Source organism: Tursiops truncatus, chromosome 4 (genome assembly GCF_011762595.2).
Source record: "Tursiops truncatus isolate mTurTru1 chromosome 4, mTurTru1.mat.Y, whole genome shotgun sequence".
NCBI classification, from domain to species: domain Eukaryota; kingdom Metazoa; phylum Chordata; class Mammalia; order Artiodactyla; family Delphinidae; genus Tursiops; species Tursiops truncatus.
In genome coordinates this window covers 11,268,625-11,290,847 of record NC_047037.1, presented here as the reverse complement: position 1 = coordinate 11,290,847, position 22,223 = coordinate 11,268,625, and the positions used below count along the sequence as shown (strand labels likewise).

Here is a 22,223-nt window from a genome sequence, read left to right as displayed (position 1 = left end):
TATTCCAACAATATACTTAGAGAAGAAGGGGTACATAGCTGGTGATCAATGTCTACTGCCTCGAATTAGCTATTTCTAGAAATTCCTGATACCCACAGATTCTAGAACAAACAGTGTAGCTTTACGTTATTTGTCCAGGGACATGCAGGACTATGAACTGACCATTGGTAATGAGCAGCTGTATTGAGCTGTTACTTTGTCAAACCTACCTGAGCACCCAGTAAGCCTTTTTCTCAAGAAATTCCTGGTGGTCCTCGCCTTCCTCTTGGTCTCTGGTCCACAGATGAAATTAAAATTCAACCAATTTTTATAGAGCTATTTATTTTCCACAGAACCACAAAATTATCTTGGATGCTAATGGAAGTACAAATTAAGGTACTCTGGCCCATCACTATCCCATGTATCACACTTGAATCAAGCAGCCTCTGCCCTCCGAAGCACCCCAACTCACTCGCTCCAAACTCCCTCCATCTGAAGCAGGATGTATCTATATTTTTAAGCACCTCTCCAGTTGAAGCTGATGGACACTAAAGTTTGAAACTTGCTTTTATATTTTAATTCACCCAACTAATTTTACATCCTAAAAGGGAAATGAGAGGAGCTGCTGGGATACTGATCTCCTTTGAAAAATCAACCTTTCCCTTATCCACACAAGGACTAAGGACAAGCGTTTGCATTCTGATATTACCAAGAACCCAAACACATCTAAGTGGCCTAATCTCACTGGGTACATTGCTGAGGAGCTGTTCATTTTCTCCCCAATCTATTTGACTTTATCGATTTTTGACACTTTAATTTTTCTCCAGCTTTTCTGAGAAATTCTTTCTATTAGAAGCATTGATCCTGGCTTCTATACTCCTGGGTGAGGTATTGTAATTATCTGTTTAAACAGACCATCATACCCACACCCCAGTGGGAAGGTGAGAATCAAGAGGAGTTTTTATGGATTATCTTACTCATGGTTGCTCCCCTTACATTGAGCTGTATAATAAAGTGAACTTAAAGAAGTCCAGGACATAACAACGGTGGGGGGCAGGGGGGGTGCCCACATTTGAATTAAGCCAGTGATCAAAAGGAAAGCCAAAAATATCTCTCAGTTGTTTCCCCCTAGATTCAGATACTATCTTCTATCATAAAATAAGTACAATTTCTAATAACACTTGATAACCCACTTCGTTCTTTAGTACTTTTGTCAAGTAGAAAAAACAGCAGAAACCTTCTCAATGACAATCTGACACTCATAGGAATTTCAAAATTGTGGAGAATGATTCAATGTGTTAGTAAAATCTTTTGTTTTAAAGTTCTCCTTTGAGGATCCTTGGAAACAATTTGGCTTTCAAAATAAAGATGCAGAAATTGTTCCAGAAGGGTTTACAGAATGACATATTTGGGTTATGCTTAGAAGATTACAGAAGAACTGGTTGGAGGTTTAATTTCTGGTTATTATCAATAGCTTGCAATGCCCCACTGGACTGAACTCCTTCAGGGCAAGACCCTTGCCTTAATGGTATGAATGACCCAGGCATATTTGCAAAGTGCCCTCTGTATACCTGACACTCAATAAACACTTTGCTGATTTTTCCTGCCAAATTGAATACAATTTTAATGAATTAAACACTATTTGAGTAATTTGCATACACAGCTTCAGAGGCAGTAGTTAAGAGCATAGATTTTATAACTAGACTGCCTGAGTTTGAATCCCATGTCTATCACCTACAAAGCTATGTGAGCTTGGCCAATTTACCTAACTTCTCCATCCCCACTCCATTTCTCCCCTGTAAAATGGGGATGATAAAACCTCCCCATTGAAGGATTGAATGAGCTAATACAAGTGCTAAGGGTCATACATAGGACATAGTAATTGCTCAAAAAATATTAGCTACCAGGGTTTAACCTGCCCAGAAGAGAGGCTATACAATTTTCTTTGGGATGCCCTGGGAGGGAGGCATCCTAGACCATTCTGATACATGTTAAATCCCTATCAAATAATTTAAGTTAAAAATTCAAACAAGTAGTCTTCAGCACTAAAAATAAGTTCCCTGATACAATCTGTGAGCCTGGATACCCAAGTTCTCCTTTGTAACCCCGTTCACCAGATTCTCCACGCACACCCTGTCAAAACGAATAAAACTTAGTGAGTTCGCTAGGCACCTTCAGTGTCCCTATTGAAGGCAACTTTCCCTGCAAGATGTCACTTGAAAGCCATAAGAGAAAGGCAAAAAAGATCTGCGTGTCTGCGTTCAGTCCCCTTAGGATCAGAGTTGGAAAGGAAATTGCGGGGGTTGGGGTGTGGTTCCCACTTATTTGGTTAGGAAAATGCAAAACCACATTTTTACTGTCTTTCCCAGTCTCCTTCCAATATCTAAGCTAGTGGTGGAAGCAAAAATACTTTGTTTAAACAACCCAAACTCCCATTTTACATAATAACTGGTTCCTAAAAGCGCATCCACTCCTTTTAAGGGACGTGGGCTAAATGCTTGCTGGTGTTAAGGATGCTTATTCCATGTGAGGAAACTCAGAATGTTGAGCACAGCGACAACTGTGACATTTTGGAACAAAAGCACAAAAAGCACACAAAGAAATAGCAGAAAGCTGGCTTTAAAACCCTACAGATTCTTACAGCATTAAGCTAGTTTTCTAGGCAAGGGGTGAGCTGTTAAACTGATTCATCCGGTAACTGATTTAATTTCTCCCTCAAATATCTTCATTTCTACAGAGGAGATGTGTTTTCTAAAATTGAGGGTAATACCCACTCTGTGAATGATGCTGCCTTCTTTCTCATGTTGCTCACATGTTGACTAGGTTACTGATTATTCATAGATTTGCAAGGAGAAGAAATCCTAAACTAAGTATTAGTCAATTTCTGGATCAAATACTAGTGCTTCTTAAGTTTTTTAGACCATTCAGATAAATAAGAAGCACTTCTATTAATCATTATGGTTAAATCATTCTGTTCTTCAAGAGTTGATATCTAGATTTATAAATGTGAATCAAGTCTTAAAATGCATGTAGCTAGAAATTTTGAAACAGGTTGTGAAATGTTGTTTAATGTGCACATCACATTAGTGACATTCATGGTGCAACACTTCGGAAAACAATATGGCTCTATACAGCAAAGGTCAGACTCTTTTATTGTAACTCCATGCCTATATTTTTTTTAACTTTTTAAAAATTGAAGTATAGTTAATTTACAATCTTGTGTTAGTTTCAGGTGTATATACATTTATATTTATATATATATATACACACACACATATTTATATTCTTTTTCATGTTCTTTTCCTTTATAGGTTATTACAAGATATCAAATATAGTTCTCTGTGCTATACAGTAGGTCCTTGTTGGTTATCTATTTTGTATATAGTAGTGTGTATATGTTAATCCCAAACTCCTAATTTATCCATGCCTGTACTTTTATATTAAGGAAATTGTCAGCGAAGCAAAAGCAAGAACAAAACAAAAACCTTGTAATACAGCTTTTCTTTACATCACTGACCATGACATCTAAAAAAATAGAAATACCTAAATGTTCAACATAAAAGTAGTTTAGTAAGTCATTTTTCTTCAGCAGAGTAAGATATAATGTTTTAAAGTGATAATAGGAAGATTTGGAAACACAGAAAATCAGATATAAAATACTGTATTCATTATAATAACCCCTTATTATCTATGCAAGTAAAGGAAACACACAAACATAAAAATAATTGCAGGACAGTGGTGAGTTAGTGGACATTTTAAAAGGTAATGATATTCTTAACTTTATCATAATTAACAAATTAAAATTTTCCCTTATTGACAAAACAATCTATGCATTGATTTATTTGCCATAGTACAATCTTTTCCATAAATAAAATATTAGTTAGAATTTCATTTTATTATGCATCTTGCAAAAGCCAACATATCTAATTTTATAGACAATAACAAGCCATATTTTCCCAAGGTCAAAGGAATGTTGTAATTTGGAGTTCAGCACCTCTGTAAGCTATATTCTTCCAACAGTATTGGCTGCTCTTTAGCAAGTTATAGCCTCAAAACATAAATCAGTCTATATGATCACTGCTCCAACACTGGGTTAACTAGCAAACCATTGGCTTGTTATATAAACCCAGTTCACCCTGGAGTCTGCAAATAGTTATGAATTTTATCTCTTACTAAAAAATCAAAGCTTGAATAGATAAAAGAGTAAAGAACTATAGGGGTTGTTGAAAAAGAGCCAAAACTATAGGGATTCATCAAGATGACAAGGTATTAATGGGAGAGGTTTTCTATTAAAGATGGCAGTGTGCACACACTTTGCTCCCAAAATGAGAGGTTGCTGTTCCCAAAGCTGTCCCCAGAAGACAACAGTGCAGAGGCCCAAAGAGACATCAGCCTGGATGAGAGGAGGAGGACAGATGGCCCAGGAAGGAGGAATCTAAGAAAAATAAACCTCACATGTTTGAGTATATTGGGAGGTTATCAGTTGTGTCAAAGAGCTTTATGATTAACTAGTAATAGGCACACAGAACACAAAACAAATGGGGAGAGAGGGTGACTCAAGGAATATCACAGTTAGATAGCTGTAACTGCTATTTATCAGTCAACATCTGAATAATGAATTGATTTGAACAAAAGTGGAGAAAATAAGTGTATTTTAAGAATGAGTTGGGGGGAAGCATATGGAGGAGATGGACAGGTTAAGAAAAATCTTTATCCCCCACTGGAAGAAATCAATAGAAAAACATCTAAAACTGAAAACCAAGAAATAGCCAAGTAAGTATGTTCTTTAGAAAAATGGCAATAATACCAGAAGGAACAGCCCCAAGAGATGAAAATAAGTGCGCCTGAAGACCTGGGAAAAAATGGGCAGGGAAACGTTTTTCATTATACGCTTGCAAGTGCAATTTGACTTTAAATTTACCACAGGTTCAGCTCTGGTTTCAATTAAATAAAAAGGAAAAACACAGCAGATGGAGTTCAGTTTAGGGAACCAAAAGTAACCAAGACCCAGGTGAGCAGAGGACCCACTGTCAATGGCTATTTAGATAAACTGCACATAGCATTGCAAAAGTATTAAATAATTTAAAAGTAGGAAATTCCTTCCACTGCGTAGAGTCACTGAATTTCCCTAAAACTTAGCCTAGTCAACTCGTAGACTATTTCTTTCTGCCTATTGGGGGGCTAAAAACAATAGGCTAAAATGATAGTTCAAGACATTATTTATGTCACAAGTGCTATAAAACTGAATTCAAAGCACAAGAAATGGTCTATTTAAGAATTTATTTCAATCTTAACATTTTATGAGACAGATTAAGATTTTACTTGGTGTCAACAGAATTTGTTTGGATTTGTGAGACTTGGGATTTCTCAATAGCTATGCTTTCCAACATGTTTGGTTTGAAGCCACATACACACGCACTCATTCCCAGGCTCAGAAATGACATAAATCAGTCTCTGACTTTTCCTCCATCTCTAAATCATGAGAATGCTAGAAAAAAATACCAGCAGAGCACGACCAGAATATGTTAGAAAGGAATCTACATAACAAATTTAACTCTCATTTTGTACAAAAATTTTGAAGAGTTTCCTAATCTTTGGATTTGAATCCAAAGCTATGTAGCCTCTAACAACTAACTTCACTTTGCTAAACCTCTATTTCCTCTCTTAGCCCTAAAAATTAACTAATGATGCTCATAACTCCTGGGGTTGCAGAAAGGTTTACATGAGGTCATATAAATAAAGGTCTAGTGCAGTGACTGGTGCTAGGTAAATGCTCAGTAAAATATGATTCCCCCACAGAGATATCCCATTCTACCCTGAAATCACACCATTCCTTCTTTGGAAATAGTAAAAGTTCAATTTTTTACCTTTATTTAGTGACTGTGAGATCCCCTTATGCATCCACAGGAAGTCCCACTTCTTTAAATGGAAAAATCATTATTTCAGAGGTAAAAGCAATTCTTTAAGATGTTAGCTTATTTTCCATCTAAATGAAATATTATAGCAGGTTGGAGAGGGAGCAGAGAAGAACCATACAGACTTCTCCTTCTTCATGGAAAAGGTCTCCATAGAAATTTCCCAGGGATCATGCAGCCTCCAACAACCCAACCAACACTCCCCTTTATATGAGAGAACTTATATAAAGTAGCCATATATGTGGAACAAGAAGCCACTCTTCTCAGAAAGCACTGACCTTTAGCCCTGGCAGACCTCATCTTCCTCTTGAACCCTAAGGAGAGAAGGGAAGCAGAGACCTTACAGAAGGAAACAAGCCAGTTTTCACCCCATCATACCTCTATCCTCCACAAAAGCAGATGAAATACATCCCACAAATGGCTATACCTACCTGAGGGCCAACATTTCCCGTTTCTCCCTGAGGTCCATCGATACTAGAAATTCCCTGGAAAGAAAGAGGTAAGGGAAAGACCAGTTTAGATGTCTACACACTTCTGAGTTGACTCTCTAGTCATGGGCTGCCCCATACAAAAGCCACTAACTAACCCCATGTGACTACTATGTTTAAATTAATCTAAAGTAAATTAAATTTAAAATTTTAGTTTCCTCAGTTACAGTAGGTACATTTCAAGTGTTCAATAACCACATGTGGCTTGTGGGTACCATATTGGGCAGCACGGATATAGAAAATTTCCATGATCTCAGAAACTTCTATTGGTTAGCACTCCTCTAGAAGCAAATGGATTTAATTCTGGTGTTTTAAAATATCCATGTCATAAGCATTCTTTACCCAAAGATTGTTTGACAACACCTCAGGGTTCCCCATGCTGGGACAGTAGTCATAGGTGTTCTCCAACAAGCCATGCTTAATGCTTGAACAATGCTGGCACTTCCCTCTCTATCTGCATCATGTAGGGTACAGCTGGAAAATGGAAACAGGAGGCAAAAGAGTGTGTCTCTGCACACATGGAGTAATGGGTACACAGGGGATGCTATACACAGTCAGATGAGGGAACTCTCTAGAGCTCTCACTTACTTAGGGTCAGAAAACGAGTGGTGTCCAGAGAAAAAATGAGTCCAAGTTTCAGGAGAAATGGAAAACCCCCTTGGATGACAAGTAGGAATATTTTAGATAACTATTCAGTGAAGTCACATGTTAACTCAATAAGAATACATAAATTGGGAAAGAATATGAAATACAGAAACAAAAAAATTTTGGACAAAGCTGTTCTTCCAACTGTTATTTATAATAGATAAAATTCTGAAGCAATTTGAATATTCCACAATACTAAGGAAGTGTTATTTAATTATGGTAGAAACACTTATTGAAATTATTTTTACCAAAACTTTATATGGTAGAAAAAAATTGTGTTATCATGTCTTTCTTTTCAAGTATGCTAGATTTTGTGAAAAAATAAGTTATCCCAAACAAGGAGAAAAACAAAATGATGATTCCTCACATTTCTATATTGTTTTTTGTATTGTTTTCTATATTGGACATTTTTTAATAAGCTCATGAGATCCTCATCTGACTTTCTCAGGGAGAAGAACTTTGACATCAACAAGTTAGAAGCAGAGATTGGTTCAAGATGGCTGAGTAGAAGGATGTGTTCTCACTCCCTCTTGTGAGAGCACCAGAATCACAATTAACTGCTGAACAATCATTGACAGGAACACACTGGAACTCACCAAAAAACAGACCCTACATCCAAAGACAAAGGAGAGGTCACAATGAGATGGTAAGAGGGGCACAATCACAATAAAATCAAATCCCATAACTGCTGGGTGGATGAATCACAAACTGAAGAACACTTATACCACAGATGTCCACCCACTGCAGTGAAGGTTCTGAGCCTCACATCAGGCTTCCCAACCAGGGGGTCCGGCAACGGGAGGAGGAATTTCTAGAGAATCACACTTTGAAGGCTAGCAGGATTTGATTGCAGGACTTCAACAGGACTGTGGGAAACACAGACTCCACTCTTGGAGGGCACACACAAAGGAGTGTGCACATCAGGACCCAGGAGAAGGAGCAGTGACCCCTTGGGGACTGAACCATACTGACCTGCTAGTGTTGGAGGGTCTCCTGCAGAGACAGGGGGTGGCTGTGTCTCACCCTGAGGACAAGGACACTGACAGCAAAAGTCCTGGGAAGTACTCCCTGGCATGAGCCCTCCCAGAATCAGCCATTAGCCCCACTAAAGAGCCCAGGTAGGCTCCAGTGTTGGGTCACCTCAGGCCAAACAGCCAAAACGGAGGGAACCCAGCCCCACCCAGCAGCAGACAAGCGGGTTAAAGTTTTACTGAGCTCTCCCCACCAGAGAAACAACCAGCTCTACCCACCACCAGTCCCTCCCATCAGGAAACTTGCACAAGCATCTTAGATAGACTCATCCACCAGAGGGCAGACAGCAGAAGCAAGAAGAACTAAAATCCTGCAGCCTGTGGAACAAAAAAAACACATTCACAAAAAGGTAGACAAGATGAAAAGGCAGAAGGCTATGTACCAGATAAAGGAACAAGATAAAACCCCAAAAAACAAATAAATGAAGTGGAGATAGGCAACCTTCCAGAAAAAGAATTGAGAATAATGATAGTAAAGATGATCCAGGACCTCAGAAAAAGAATGGAGGCAAAGATTGAGAAGAAGCAAGACATGTTTAACAAAGACCTAGAAGAATTAAAGAACAAACAGAGATGAACAATACAATAAGGAATTATTGTAGGAGGAATCAATAGCAGAATAACTGAGGCAGAAGAACAAATAAGTGACCTGGAAGACAGAATGGTGGAATTCACTGGTGTGGAACAGAATAAACAAAAAAGAATGAAAAGAAATGAAGACAGACTAAGAGACCTCTGGGACAACATTAAACACAACAACATTCGCATTATAGGAATCCCAGAAGGAGAAGAGAGAGGGAAAGGACCCAAGAAAATATTTGAAGAGATTATAGTTCAAAACTTCCCTAAAATGGGAAAGGAAATAGCCACCTAAGTCCAGGAAGCACAGAGAGTCCCAAACAGGATAAACCCAAGGAGAAACACACTGAGACACAGAGTAATCAAACGGGCAAAAATTAAAGACAAACAAAAATTATTGAAAGCAACAAGGGAAAAATGACACATAACATTCAAGGGAACTTCCATAAGGTTAACAGCTGATTTCTTAGCAGAAACTCTACAAGCCAGAAGGGAGTGGCATGACATATTTAAAGGGATGAAAGGGGAAAACCTACAACCAAGATTACTCTACCCAGCAAAGATCTCATTCACATTCGATGGAGAAATTAAAAACTTTACAGACAAGCAAAAGCTATGAGAGTACAGAACCACCAAACCAGCTCTGCAACAAATGCTAAAGGAACTTCTCTAGGCAGGAAACACAAAAGAAGTAAAAGACCTACCAAAAAAAAAGAAAACAATTAAGAAAATGGTAAAAGGAACATACATATCAATAACTATCTTAAATATAAATGGATTAAATGATCCAACCAAAAGACACATGCTCGCTACATGGATACAAAAACAAGACCCGTATATATGCTGTCTACCAGAGACCCTTCTCAGATCTAGGGAAACATACAGACTGAAAGTGAGGGGATGGAAAAAGATATTCCATGCAAATGGAAATCAAAAGAAAGCTGGAGTAGCAATTCTCATATCAGACAAAATAGACTTTAAAATAAAGAATGTTACAAGAGACAAGGAAGGACACTACATAATGATCAAGGGATCAACCAAGAAAGATATAACAATTGTAAATATTTATGCACCCAACACAGGAGCAACTCAATACATAAGGCAAATGCTAATAGCCATAAAAGGGGAAATCAACAGTAACACAATCATAGTAGGGGACTTTAACACCCCACTTTCACCAACGGACAGATCATCAAATATGAAAATAAATAAGGAAACACAAGCTTTAAATGACACATTAAATGAGATGGATTTAATTGATATTTATAGGACATTCCATCCCCAAACAACAGAATACACTTTCTTCTCAAGTGCTCATGGAACTTTCTCCAGGATAGATCATATGTTCGGTCACAAATCAAGCCCTGGTAAAATTAAGAAAATTGAAATCATATCAAGTATCTTTTCCGACCACAATGCTAGGAGACTAGATATCAATTACAGGAAAATATCTGTAAAAAATACAAACACATGGAGGCTAAACAATACGCTACTAAATAACAAAGAGATGACTGAACAAATTAAAGAGGAAATCAAAAAACACCTAGAAACAAATGACAATGAGAACACGAGGAATCCAAACCTATGGGAGGCAGCAAAAGCAGTTCTAAGAGTGAAGTTTATAGCAATACAATCCTACCTCAAGAAACAAGAAACATCTCAAATAAGCAACCTAACATTACATCTAAAGCAATTAGACGAAGAGGACCAAAAAACCCCAAAGTTAAAAGAAGGAAAGAAATCATAAAGATCAGATAAGGAATAAATGAAAAAGAAATGAAGAAAACAATAGCAAAGATCAATAAAACTAAAAGCTGGTTCTTTGAGAAGATAAACAAAATTGATAAACCATTAGTCAGACTCATCAAGAAAAAAAGGGAGAAGATGAAAATCAATAGAATTAGAAATGAAAAGGGAAAAGTAACAACTGACACTGCAGAAATCCAAAGGATCATGAGAGAATCCTACAAGCAACTGTATGCCACTAAAATGGACAACCTGGAAGAAATGGACAAAGTCGTAGAAAAGCTCAACCTTCCCACACTGAACCAGGAAGAAATAGAAAATATAAACAGACCAATCACAAGCACTGAAATTGAGATGGTGATTAAAAATCTTCCAGCAAAAAAAAGCCCAGGACCAGATGGCTTCACAGGCAATTCTATCAAACATTTAGAGAAGAGACAACACTTATCCTGCTCAAACTCTTCCAAAATATACAAGAGGGAAGAACACTCCCAAACTCATTCTATGATGCCACCATCACTCTGATACCAGAACCAGACAAAGATATCACAAAAAAGAAAACTACAGGTCAATATCACTGATGAACAGAGATGCAAAAATCCTCAACAATATACTAGCAAACAGAGTCCAACAGCACATTAAAAGGATCATACACCACGATCAAGTGGGTTTTGACCCAGGAATGCAAGGATTCTTCAATATATGCGAATCAATCAATGTGATACACCATATTAACAAACAGAAGGAGAAAAACCATATGATCATCTCCGTAGATGCAGAAAAAGTTTTTGACAAAATTCAACACCCATGTATGATAAAAACCCTCCAGAAAGTAGGCATGGAGGGAAGTTGCCTCAACATAATAAAGGCCATATATGACAAACCCACAGCCAACATCATTCTCAATGGTGAAAACCTGAAACCACTTCCCTTAAGATCAGGAACAAGACAAGGTTGTCCACTCTCATGACTATTATTCAACATACTTTTGGAAGTCTTAGCCACAGCAATCACAGAAGATAAAGATATCCAAATTGGAAAAGAAGGAGTAAAACTATTACTCTTTGCAGATGACATGATACTATATAGAGAATCCTAAAGATGTCACCAGAAAACTACTAGAACTAATCAATGAATTTGGTAAAGTAGCAGGATACAAAGTTAATGCACAGAAATCTCTTGCATTCGTATACACTAATGCTGAAAAATCTAAAAGAGAAATTAAGGAAACACTTGCATTTACCACTGCAACAAAAAGAATAAAATACCTAGGAATAAACCTACCTAGGAGACAAAAGACCTGTATGCAGAAAACTATAAGACACTGATGAAAGAAATTGAAGATGATACAGACAGATGGAGAGATTTACCATGTTCTTGGATTGGAAGAATCAACATTGTGAAAATGACTATACTACCAAAGACACTCTACAAATTCAATGCAATCCCTATCAAACTACCAATGGCATTTTTCACAGAACTAAAACAAAAATTTTCACAATTTGTATGGAATCACAAATGACCCCGAACAGCCAAAGCAATCTTGAGAAAGAAAAACGGAGCTGGAGAAATCAGGCTCCCTGTCTTCCAACTATATTACAAAGCTACAGTAATCAAGACAGTATGGTACTGGCACAAAAACAGAAATATAGATCAATGGAACAGGATAGGAAACTAGGATAGTATAAAGCAATCCCACTACTGGGCATATAAACCCATGCACACATGGTCACCTTATTTTTGATAAAGCAGGCAGAACATACAATGGAGAAAAGACAGCCTCTTCAATAAGTGGTGCTGGAAAAACTGGACAGCTACATGTAAAAGAATGAAATTAGAACATTCCCTAACACCATACACAAAAATAAACTCAAAATGGATTAAAGACCTAAATGTATGGCCTATAAAACTCTTAGAGGAAAACATAGGCAGAAAACTCTATGACATAAATTACAGCAAGATCGTTTTGACCCACTGCCTAGAGAAATGGAAATAAAAACAGACAAACAACAACAAAAAAAACAAATGGGACCTAATGAAACTTCAAAGCTTTTGCACAGCAAAGGAAAACATAAACAAGTCGCAAAGACAACCCTCAGAATGGGAGAAAATATTTGCAAACGAAGCAACTGACAAATGATTAATCTCCAAAATACACAAGCAGCTCATGCAGCTCAGTACCAAAAACACAAACAACCGAATTCCAAAATGGACAGAAGAACTAAAGAGACATTTCTCCAAAGAAGATATACAGGTTGCCAACAAACACATGAAAGGATGCTCAACATCACTAATCATTAGAGAAAAAGAAACAAAATTGAGTTACTTGTAGTGAGTGGACCCAGATGGACCTAGAGTCTGTTATACAGAGTGAAGTAAGTCAGAAAGAGAAAAACAAATACCGTATGCTAACACATATATATGGAATCTAAAAAATAAGAAGGTTCTGAAGAACCTAGGGGCAGGACAGGAATAAAGATGCAGACGTAGAGAATGAACCTGAGGACATGGGAAGGGGAAGGGTAAGCTGGGAAGAAGTGAGAGAGTGGCATGGACATATATACACTACCAAATGTAAAATAGATAGCTAGTGAGAAGCAGCCACATAGCACAGGAAGGTCAGCTCTGTGCTTTGTGACCACCTAGAGGGGTGGGATAGGGAAGGTGGGAGGGAGAGAGATGCAAGAGGGAAGAGATATGGGGATATATGTATATGTATAGCTGATTCACTTTGTTATAAAGCAGAAACTAACACACAATTGTAAAGCAATTATACTTCAATAAAGTTGTTAAAAATAAATAAAATAAAATAAAAGTGGAGACTTTTAATACTGGAAAGATCTTAGGCATCATTGAGTCTGAAAATTTCATTCTGGAGATGAAGAAACCAAGGACAAACAAGGTAAAGTAACTTATATTACTAATGTTGTGGGAAATAAGATTTGTACAAAAAAAAAACAAAAAGAAATACTAAGAGACATGGATGCTAGGCAAGGATACAAGTGGGGATTAGCATTCAGAGTTCCTGTTTCCATAGATATCGGAGTCCCACAGGTTTGCTTTCTGTTTTTCTATGTTGATCCAACTGGAATACCCAAGTCTCCTCCACCAGCTAGCATCTGCTCCCGTGGGTACCAGTATCCCCAAGCAAACAGAGACCATCTTACCTGGTGTCCATGCCTTCCTTTTTCTCCCTTAGGGCCTTGGATGAAAGTATCAATTCCAGGATCCCCCTGAGAAAGTAAAAGTTTTCTTAGCTCAAATGGACAGGAAAGACAGGAAAAGAAAATATAGGAAGTCAGATTTTTTTAAAAAAGAAAGGTATCAAAGTCGTGACTTTTCATTTTCTGGATCTGCTCAGTAATCCCAGATAACCAATGCAATTAAAATTCCAAACTCTTTGAGAGCCCAATTGTTCTATAAGATGGGTTTCCTCTCAAATCTCTTATTTGTAGCAATACTTAGATAGGCTGAACAGATGACTCATTAATGAATAATTCGTTGTTCTCTGCCATTGTGCCCATGCAAACAGTTCACAATCCTTGTATTAAAGCAGCAGAAATCCCTCAACCGCCACTCACAGAATCTCCCCTCAGCCCCAGCTCTCCATGCTCTCCAGGTTTTCTGGATGGTCCCGTCAGGCCCTTAAATCACATTAAAAAAAAAAAGTGTCACTTTTTAAAATCACCTATTGCCTAAAGGGAGAGGGGAAGTGAGACTCAAATTAAAAGAGCAATTTAGTACTTGAACTTTAAAGCATTCGCTGTCAAAGAGGTGAGAATGAGACACGGAAAAATACATACTTTTATTGGAAATCTGTGATATGCTTGGCTCTAGATGTGCCTTACCTCATTTAACACTCACAACTCAAGAATTAACCCATTTGTGTATGAGGAAGTTGGACCTCGTCTCCCTGCCTCCAAACCCCTGGATCTTTCCACAACTTCCTGATGCTCCCACACAAAAACACATGTAAGAAAATGAAGAAGGCTTTCTTCATCACAGATATGCACAGCATTAGCAGAGCAAGATCTCATGAAAAAAGAGAAGAAAAAAGAGAAAAATACTTGCAGGGCTCCTGACTGCTGTAGACAGGGAACCAGAGAGGTGGAACAACTTGCCATGAGACTATGACATGATAAGCAAATGGTTGCTTCTCTCACAATCTGCTGTTAATTGTACCATCTTTGTGTCCTAGATCCTACAGAGCCACAGAGTTGGAGAGAGCCCCCCACCAGAGAAACCTTCCTCAGAGGATGTTATGTACATGGTTCTGGTGGTTACACAGCATACTCTGAAAACAGTGAAGTAGGGACCACCTCTGAGATCTGGGTCTCAGACACACAGGGAATGGGAAAATCTCTGGACTCCACAAGAAGCCACTTCCAAATGTTACTGAAGACCCCTCCTCACCTCTTCCCTGGCCTGATATAGTGGTAAGAGGAAGTTCATTAATTCCAAATTCCCATCCTGCTGCTTAATTTACCAGCAAGGCAAATTTATTTGACTTCTTTAAGACAATTTTCTCATTTGTGAAACTGATATATTTATCTTATAGGGCTGTCATAGGGAGTCAATGGAATAATAAATTAAAATGCTGAGTACAAAGCCTGGCATATGGTTCTTATTATGTTTTGTTCAACATCTAGTCCCTCCTTTTTCTGATCCAGACACTGGCTTCCACAGTAATCTTCCAAACCTGTAGCTTTAACATGTTCTTCCTTGCCTAGAAACTTTCAGTAGTTTCTAGGCAAACTGATTACTCAGTAGGAAAAAACAAGACCCTTAAACTTGGCATTAATTTGGCTCCAACTTGCCCATCCAGACTTTACTCCCATTCTTTATACTTTTTATCTCTCCCTCCACTCCTGTTAAATTGGAATCCTTGTTTGTCCAAACCAGCTCTGAGTTCTTCTAACTCTAAGCCTTTCCTTTTTCTTAACCTGGAATACCTTGTGTGTGCCTCTCACAGAGGTCTGCGTAGAGAATGTCTTGATTTCCTGTGTGCCCTGGAATGCCCAAGTCCTGTCCACCCTCGGCACATTCTAAAATGCCCACAGGACCTCAGTAGAGAAGGCTGGTCTCTTCCTGCTTCGACCTCCCTCACAATCTGGTTGTTACTCATGCTTTATTTCATCCCATCTTTACTCCCTCAATGAAGCCTTCTTGACTGCACAGTCTGGATCAGAATGCGCTACGATTTACCACACCTTCATGAACTTATCTCAGCAGTAATCTTATATCTATTTCCATGATTACTTCATTCATGTCTGTCTCTCCCCATAGAGGCCAGTTCTGAGACACAAAACTCATGCCTGTTCTGTTCCAGTCACGCCTGTATTAAAACAGATGCTCAGGGCTTCCCTGGTGGCTCAGTGGTTGAGAGTCCGCCTGCCAATGCAGGGGACATGGGTTCGTGCCCCAGTCCGGGAAGATCCCACATGCTGCAGAGCGGCTGGGCCCGTGAGCCATGGCCGCTGAGCCTGCGTGTCCAGAGCCTGTGCTCTGCAACGGGAGAGGCCACAACAGTGAGAGGCCCAAGTACCACAAAAACAAAAACAAAAACAAAAACAAAAAGACTACGCAGTGCAATACTGCAGCCACTAGGCTGTTTAGCACTTGAACTGTAGCTAGTGTGACTGAGAGAAATGAAATTTTAAGTTTTGCTGAATTTTAATGTATTTTAATTTAAATAGTCACACATGTCTAGTGCCCACTGTATTGAACAGTGCAAGTATACAATGAGTTCGATTCACCTATCTCACAGATAAGGAAAATAAGACCTAGAAAGGCAAAGTAACATGTGTAAATCTGTTCGAAGAGCCAGCATTAGAAACCAGGTCCCTTGACATCTAGCCCATACCCTGGACTGCCATAAAGAAGATTAAATTGAAAGCCCATGTTACAGAAAGGCAAAAACCACATGAGAGTTTAGGTGGAAAAGGGCTGGAGAAGGTTGTTGTACTTCAGGGACAGTAAATCCTGAAGGGACAGTCACTTCTAGATTCCTAAATCCCACTTCTGGGAAGTTTGCCTAATCTCAATTATAAAGCCAAGTGAAGTCAGGATTATTGAAAAGGATGATAATCAATGAGCTTGAGGCCCTTTAAGCTTCCCTTCCCTTTGGCCCTCCAAATGCAATCCTCTTGAGAGGAGAGGGTCCAGTGAGTGCTCCAGGGATGGCCACCTGCTTTGTCCCCTTGAAAGCTCTTTCAGAAGAGATCAAACACAGACCAGGAAGTGTTTCCCTGTTCTTTCCAATCAGGAGAAACCTCACAGCTATAGAATGTATTTCAGGCAAAGATATGGTTTCATCACATGCAACTTGAGAGATATATTACATTTTCATACATTGTTACTTTCTGAACGACTAGATTTTTGTCATTTTAGAAGGTGTTTGAAGCAGGAGAAGATTCACTGTCACAGCTTCTGTTCACATGAGAGGAGTCAGAGCCGAAGGGAAATTTAGAGACTTCATGTTTTTTCCCAACAAATAACAGCCTGTGTAAACATTTCTGAACATTTAAAACTCAATATTGTCTCAATGGGAGCTTCAGGCTACTCATACAATCTTCTTTTGATGATTTCATCTTGAAAAGCCCCCAAAGTTAAAATGACTGCAAAAAAAATTGCAGAAGTGTCCTTAGCACTCGGGGAAACTACTCACCTTGCGATGACAATTGCCCTGTGGAAGAGCACAGCCAAAGAAGACAAAGCAAAATGCAGAGTCAATAGAATAGGCCCACATTTACAAAAGCATTTGAGAGCTTGGTAACACATTCAGAAGGATAGCATCTTTTAATATCTATTTTTCATCATTTGAGGTTAAGCTTTGAAAAATATCAAGGGTCCACTATTAACTAAAAGCTTTCAGATTCTAAATTCTCCTTCAAAGAATCATTTCCCATTTGTTAAGTATGAAACTCCTGTAATATTTTCTTTTAATATTGTCACTACCACTCCATTCCTGGCAAGGTCATCATTTTTGGCTTAAAGAACCCAACGCGTTACCAATTCTCTGTGACTTGATGAAGCCAAAACCAGCTGCAAGGAAGATGATCCCCCAAAATGTCTTCTATGTCTCCATTTTAGATATGTACCTAGAGAGAGAAAGATACCTCATAATTAAAATTATGTCTTCATACAGTTAAAATGAGTGCATCATATTGTATATTCATTATACCTGAATACAGTTGATTTAAAAAAACACACACACACAGAATTATGTCCTTCCCCAGACCAATTATAAAACTAAAGAAGGACATGTTGCTATATTTTTTCAATTGTGCAAGGACTATGGTCTTGCTGACCCAACTCAGGAAAAATTTTGTAAATGCCCTAAGTATATACCTCAGACTTCATCTGTTTAAAGTTGTCCAGATATGGCTATAAAAGGAAAAATCTTATAGGGCATGGGGTAGAACCACCGTTTCACACACTGAATTCATTTGGTGGAACATAAACATTTCTGGATGATTTTGCTTGTATTTTTATACAAGCATTGGTTGACCTGATAAACACTGTGGGATGAGGAAATATTCAAGTGTCTCAGAAGTACATCTGCCTGATAAAATCAGGCCAGCCTGAGAATATTTTACAAGTTCCCAGAAGCAGCAGAACACCAGACTTCCCTCTCCTAGACTTGGATTTCGTTCCAAAGGCCTCCGTGGAAAGCATCCACTCCCAATTCTATTTCTAATTTTTGACTCTAAGAAACCCCATATATTTAAAAATAAGAACAACATGACAATCACATTGAATGAGATGTTCCAACTGGAACAGGGAACACCTCATCTTTATCTTCTAACTAACCTCACAGCCATCCTCAGCAGAGTGCGGTGGGGTTAAAAGCAAGGATTCTTGGAGACAGACAGCCTAGGTTTGAATCTCAGATCAGGTACTTGGGCAAGTTGCTTCTCTTCTCAGTTTCCCCATTTGTAAAATGGGAGCAATAATAGCATCTACCTCATAGTCTTGTGATAAGGATCAAATGAGTCCATTATTGTAAAAGAGTTTACCCATACCTGGCACTTAAAAGCACTCTTTAAGTGCTTGTTAAATAAGTCTTCTTAGAAATTCACTATGTAAAAGTGAAAACATATTCCCCCTAATTTGAAACTCAGAATCTGTGGAGATAGAGGAACACTAATACTTTGCACTGTGTATTAATAAAGCAGTTATTTTGTTGTGTATATTGTACTTTATATTTTTTATTTGATTGGTTCAGTTTTCAGTTGATTGCTACTTTGTAAGTAACTGTGCTAATCTCCATGTTCCTCACCTCAAATCTAGGAAAAGCCAGCTAAGCAGGCCTTACTCTGTTCATTTTGTTGATGGAAATGAAAAGGTCGCGTCCCAGAATGCTTTAAGCAGCGTCCCAGGTCTACACAGTCATGCAGTCAAGTTCTGTCCCAGGTAACCTGATTCCAGGTCCATCATATGGCTGTACCTCAAACATGTGCTTCAAACCTTTCAATGAAAATCTCCAAGGCCAGACTGTCACTCAGCTCCCCAGAGTCTGCTTCGTGTAAAATGAAGACCTGTGAGCAATTTGCCTTGGGGTAAAAATGTGAGTTCAAGCCCTCTTTAAACTCATCAAAGAGCTTAAGCAAGAATCTCACAGTGTCTAAATCACTTCGCGGTCTCAGGCACTTTAAGCAGAATATTGTGTAGAAATGATATCACAATGCCCAGAAATAGCAGCCACCCAACAGCTGAGTCCTCTCTGCAGAAGGTGTAAGTGTAGCCACCTTGCTTCCCTAAGACATGTTTCTACTGTGCATGCTTCATTTTCTCCTTGGCAGTGACTCAGGGTGTGAGATAACCACATCTGTTATATTATTTTACAGCAACAGGAAATACTGGGAGAAGTCTTGACTCCAAAGGAAGCCTTGATTCTGGTTTCACCTTGACTTTTGGCTCCATGTACTTGAGCAAGCCAGTTCAACTCTCAAGGTTGATGTGATGATAGGGAGCTTGGCACTGATTTGGGACACCTACGATATTGCCCACTATATTACAAACTTTCCCCAGGGCATTAATCCAGCGACTTTCCAATAAATGATGCGATATAATTGGATTGTCTGTTCCTCAGTTTCTACATCAACCTCCCATTAATGTCTCCTTAAGGTGGCTTGCAAGTAATTTGAAAGAAGATACTTTAAGAATAAGTTTTCCATTCCCCAACAAACTTTCATCTAATGGCAAATAAATGAAAGTGTGAATCTTAAAGAATACATGGTTCTAATGGATTAAGGACAGTGTGAGGGTAAAGAGAGTGAGAGTTTGGGGGAGGCTCCTGAGCCCGCAGGGAGCTCGGCCGGAGGCTCCTCGCTGGGGCACAGGGACCTTTCCTCGCCTGGGGCCATATCATAATTCTGAATCATGTCTGATAACAGAGAACTGGAAGACAAGTCTCCAGGACCCCCCACCCCGTGCAAATGAGCAGTACCATTTTTAGCACTGGAGGCAAAGACCCTGTGTCAGCCAATCACAGTTTGAAACCTTTGACCTCTGTTCCAGAGGGAAAAAAACCCCAGGAATAAAATCGTCTCTATATTCTCAAGCACAAAGAAATGAAGTAAGAAGAAAGAGAAGGAAAGGCCAGAAATTCCTCCTCCATATGATTTTGAGCACACCATCCATGTTGGTTTTGATGCTGTTACTGGAGAATTCACTGGCATGCCAGAACAGTGGGCTCGAAAGACCTCCAATATCACAAAACTAGAGCAAAAGAAGAATCCTCAGGCTGTGCTGGATGTCTTAAAGTTCTATGACTCCAACACAGTGAAGCAGAAATATCTGAGCTTTACTCCTCTTGAGAAAGATGGCTTCCCGTCTGGAACATCAGCACTGAATACCAAGCGTTCAGAAACAGCAGTAGTAATAGAAGATGATGATGATGATGAAGAGACTCCTCCTCCTGTTATTGCCCCGTGACCAGATCATACAAAGTCAATTTATACATGCTCTGTAACTGATCCTATTCCTGCGCGAGTTGGTGATTCTAATGTTGACAGTGGTGCCAAGACTTCAGACGAACAGACAAAGAAGGCCAAAATGACAGATGAAGAGATTATGGAGCAATTAAGAACTATTGTAAGCATAGGTGACCCTAAGAAAAAGTATACAAGATATGAAAAAATTGGGCAAGGGGTTTCTGGCACAATTTTCACTGCTACTGATGTGGCATTGGGACAAGTGGTTGCTATTAAGCAGATTAATTTACAGAAACAGCCAAAGAAGGAATTGATCATTAATGAGATTCTGGTGATGAAAGAATTAAACAATCTCAACATAGTTAACTTCTTCGACAGTTACCTGGTGGGTGATGAATTGTTTGTGGTAACGGAGTACCTCGCTGGGGGATCACTTACTGATGTTGTAACAGAGACCTGCATGGATGCAGCACAGATTGCTGCTGTATGCAGAGAGTGTTCACAGGCATTGGAGTTTTTACATGCTAATCAAGTGATCCATAGAGACATCAAAAGTGACAATGTGCCTTTGGACATGGAAGGATCTGTTAAACTTACTGACTTTGGCTTCTGTGCCCAGATCACTCCTGAGTAGAGCAAGCGAAGTACTATGGTTGGAACGCCATACTGTATGGCACCAGAGGTGGTTACACGGAAAGCTTATGGCCCTAAAGTAGACATCTGGTCTCTGGGTATTATGGTCATTGAGATGGTAGAAGGAGAGCCTCCATACCTCAGTGAAAATCCTTTGAGGGCCTTGTACCTGATAGTAACAAATGGAGCCCCAGAACTTCAAAACCCAGAGAAACTTTCCCCAATATTTCGGGAGTTCTTAAATCAATGTTTGGAGATGGATGTGGAGAAAAGGAGTTCAGCCAGAGAATTGTTACAACATCCCTTCCTGAAACTGGCCAAACCATTACCCAGCTTGACACCACTGATCATGGCAGCTAAAGAAGCATTGAAGAGTAACCATTAACATCATTGCTGTGGCCTCATATTCCTTTTTCCATTTTCTAAAAGAAGTCTTTTACTATATGACAATTATTATTCTTTTGGGGTTTAAAGAAATGGTCTGCATAACATGGAGGGAAGAAACAAGCTACTGTTTCCTGAAGACAAGCAAGAAAAAATTGCAAAACAGAGTGACAACTTTCTATTGAATCCCTTCTTTAGGGTCCAAAAGGAATTGTGGACTGAATCATAGCCTCATGCCCTTCAGCAGAAAGCCCATCAGGGCCATTTATCATGCTTGAGATTTGCATTTTATTTTGCTGACTTTATTATAACAGATCCCATTCATTGTCCCTTTTGGGGTATTTTCAGTACTTGAATGGCAGATCTGAGTTTTTCAGAGTATGTGTTTTATCTGCTAGTCTTCTCTTCTCTCTTCTTCATAACTTTCTTTCCCCTGACTTGCTCCTTTTGAGTTGCTTTGAGAAATGTTTCTTATGCCTAAATTGGAGGCAAGTGTGGTAGAAATGACATAGCTCCTTATATTGGCAAAGGAGTTCAATATGGTTTAACTTTGTATAGAAGTTAGAACCAGCTATTGTTACATGTAACATTTCAGTTCAGAATTTGAACTGAAGGAAGGGAAGAAAAGTATGTGATTTTTACCCTTTCTAACAAATGTGAAAAAGTCAATTTTTATAATTTCATAATAGTGAGTTTTTTGGCATTTGTTACATGTATAGAGAGAAGACTAATAACCTATATTTATAACTAAATCATTGAAACAGTAAAAGAGTCCCATTGACTATATTTTCTAACAGTTTCTATGTCCTCTTCAGATTTGGCTTCAGGACTTTGTGCCGCTACTTTCCCCTTCCCTCCTTTTTCCCCTTCATTTTGGAAGTAAGT

General features: G+C 38.8%; 1 protein-coding gene and 1 pseudogene across 1 annotated transcript in view; one reads left to right on the top strand and one right to left on the bottom strand.

Annotated features, from left to right (window-relative positions):
- Positions 1–6,760, bottom strand: part of LOC109549793 (collagen alpha-4(VI) chain-like) — a 53,637-nt gene extending 46,877 nt beyond the window's left edge. The window contains 5 exon segments of the mRNA XM_033856315.1: positions 210–272; positions 2,047–2,112; positions 6,173–6,208; positions 6,326–6,379; positions 6,725–6,760. Coding sequence (XP_033712206.1) covers positions 210–272; positions 2,047–2,112; positions 6,173–6,208; positions 6,326–6,379; positions 6,725–6,760 — 255 coding nt within the window.
- A 13,007-nt stretch (positions 6,761–19,767) lies between these two features.
- On the top strand, positions 19,768–21,339 carry LOC101335371 (serine/threonine-protein kinase PAK 2 pseudogene; annotated as a pseudogene).
- Positions 21,340–22,223: the final 884 nt, after the last annotated feature.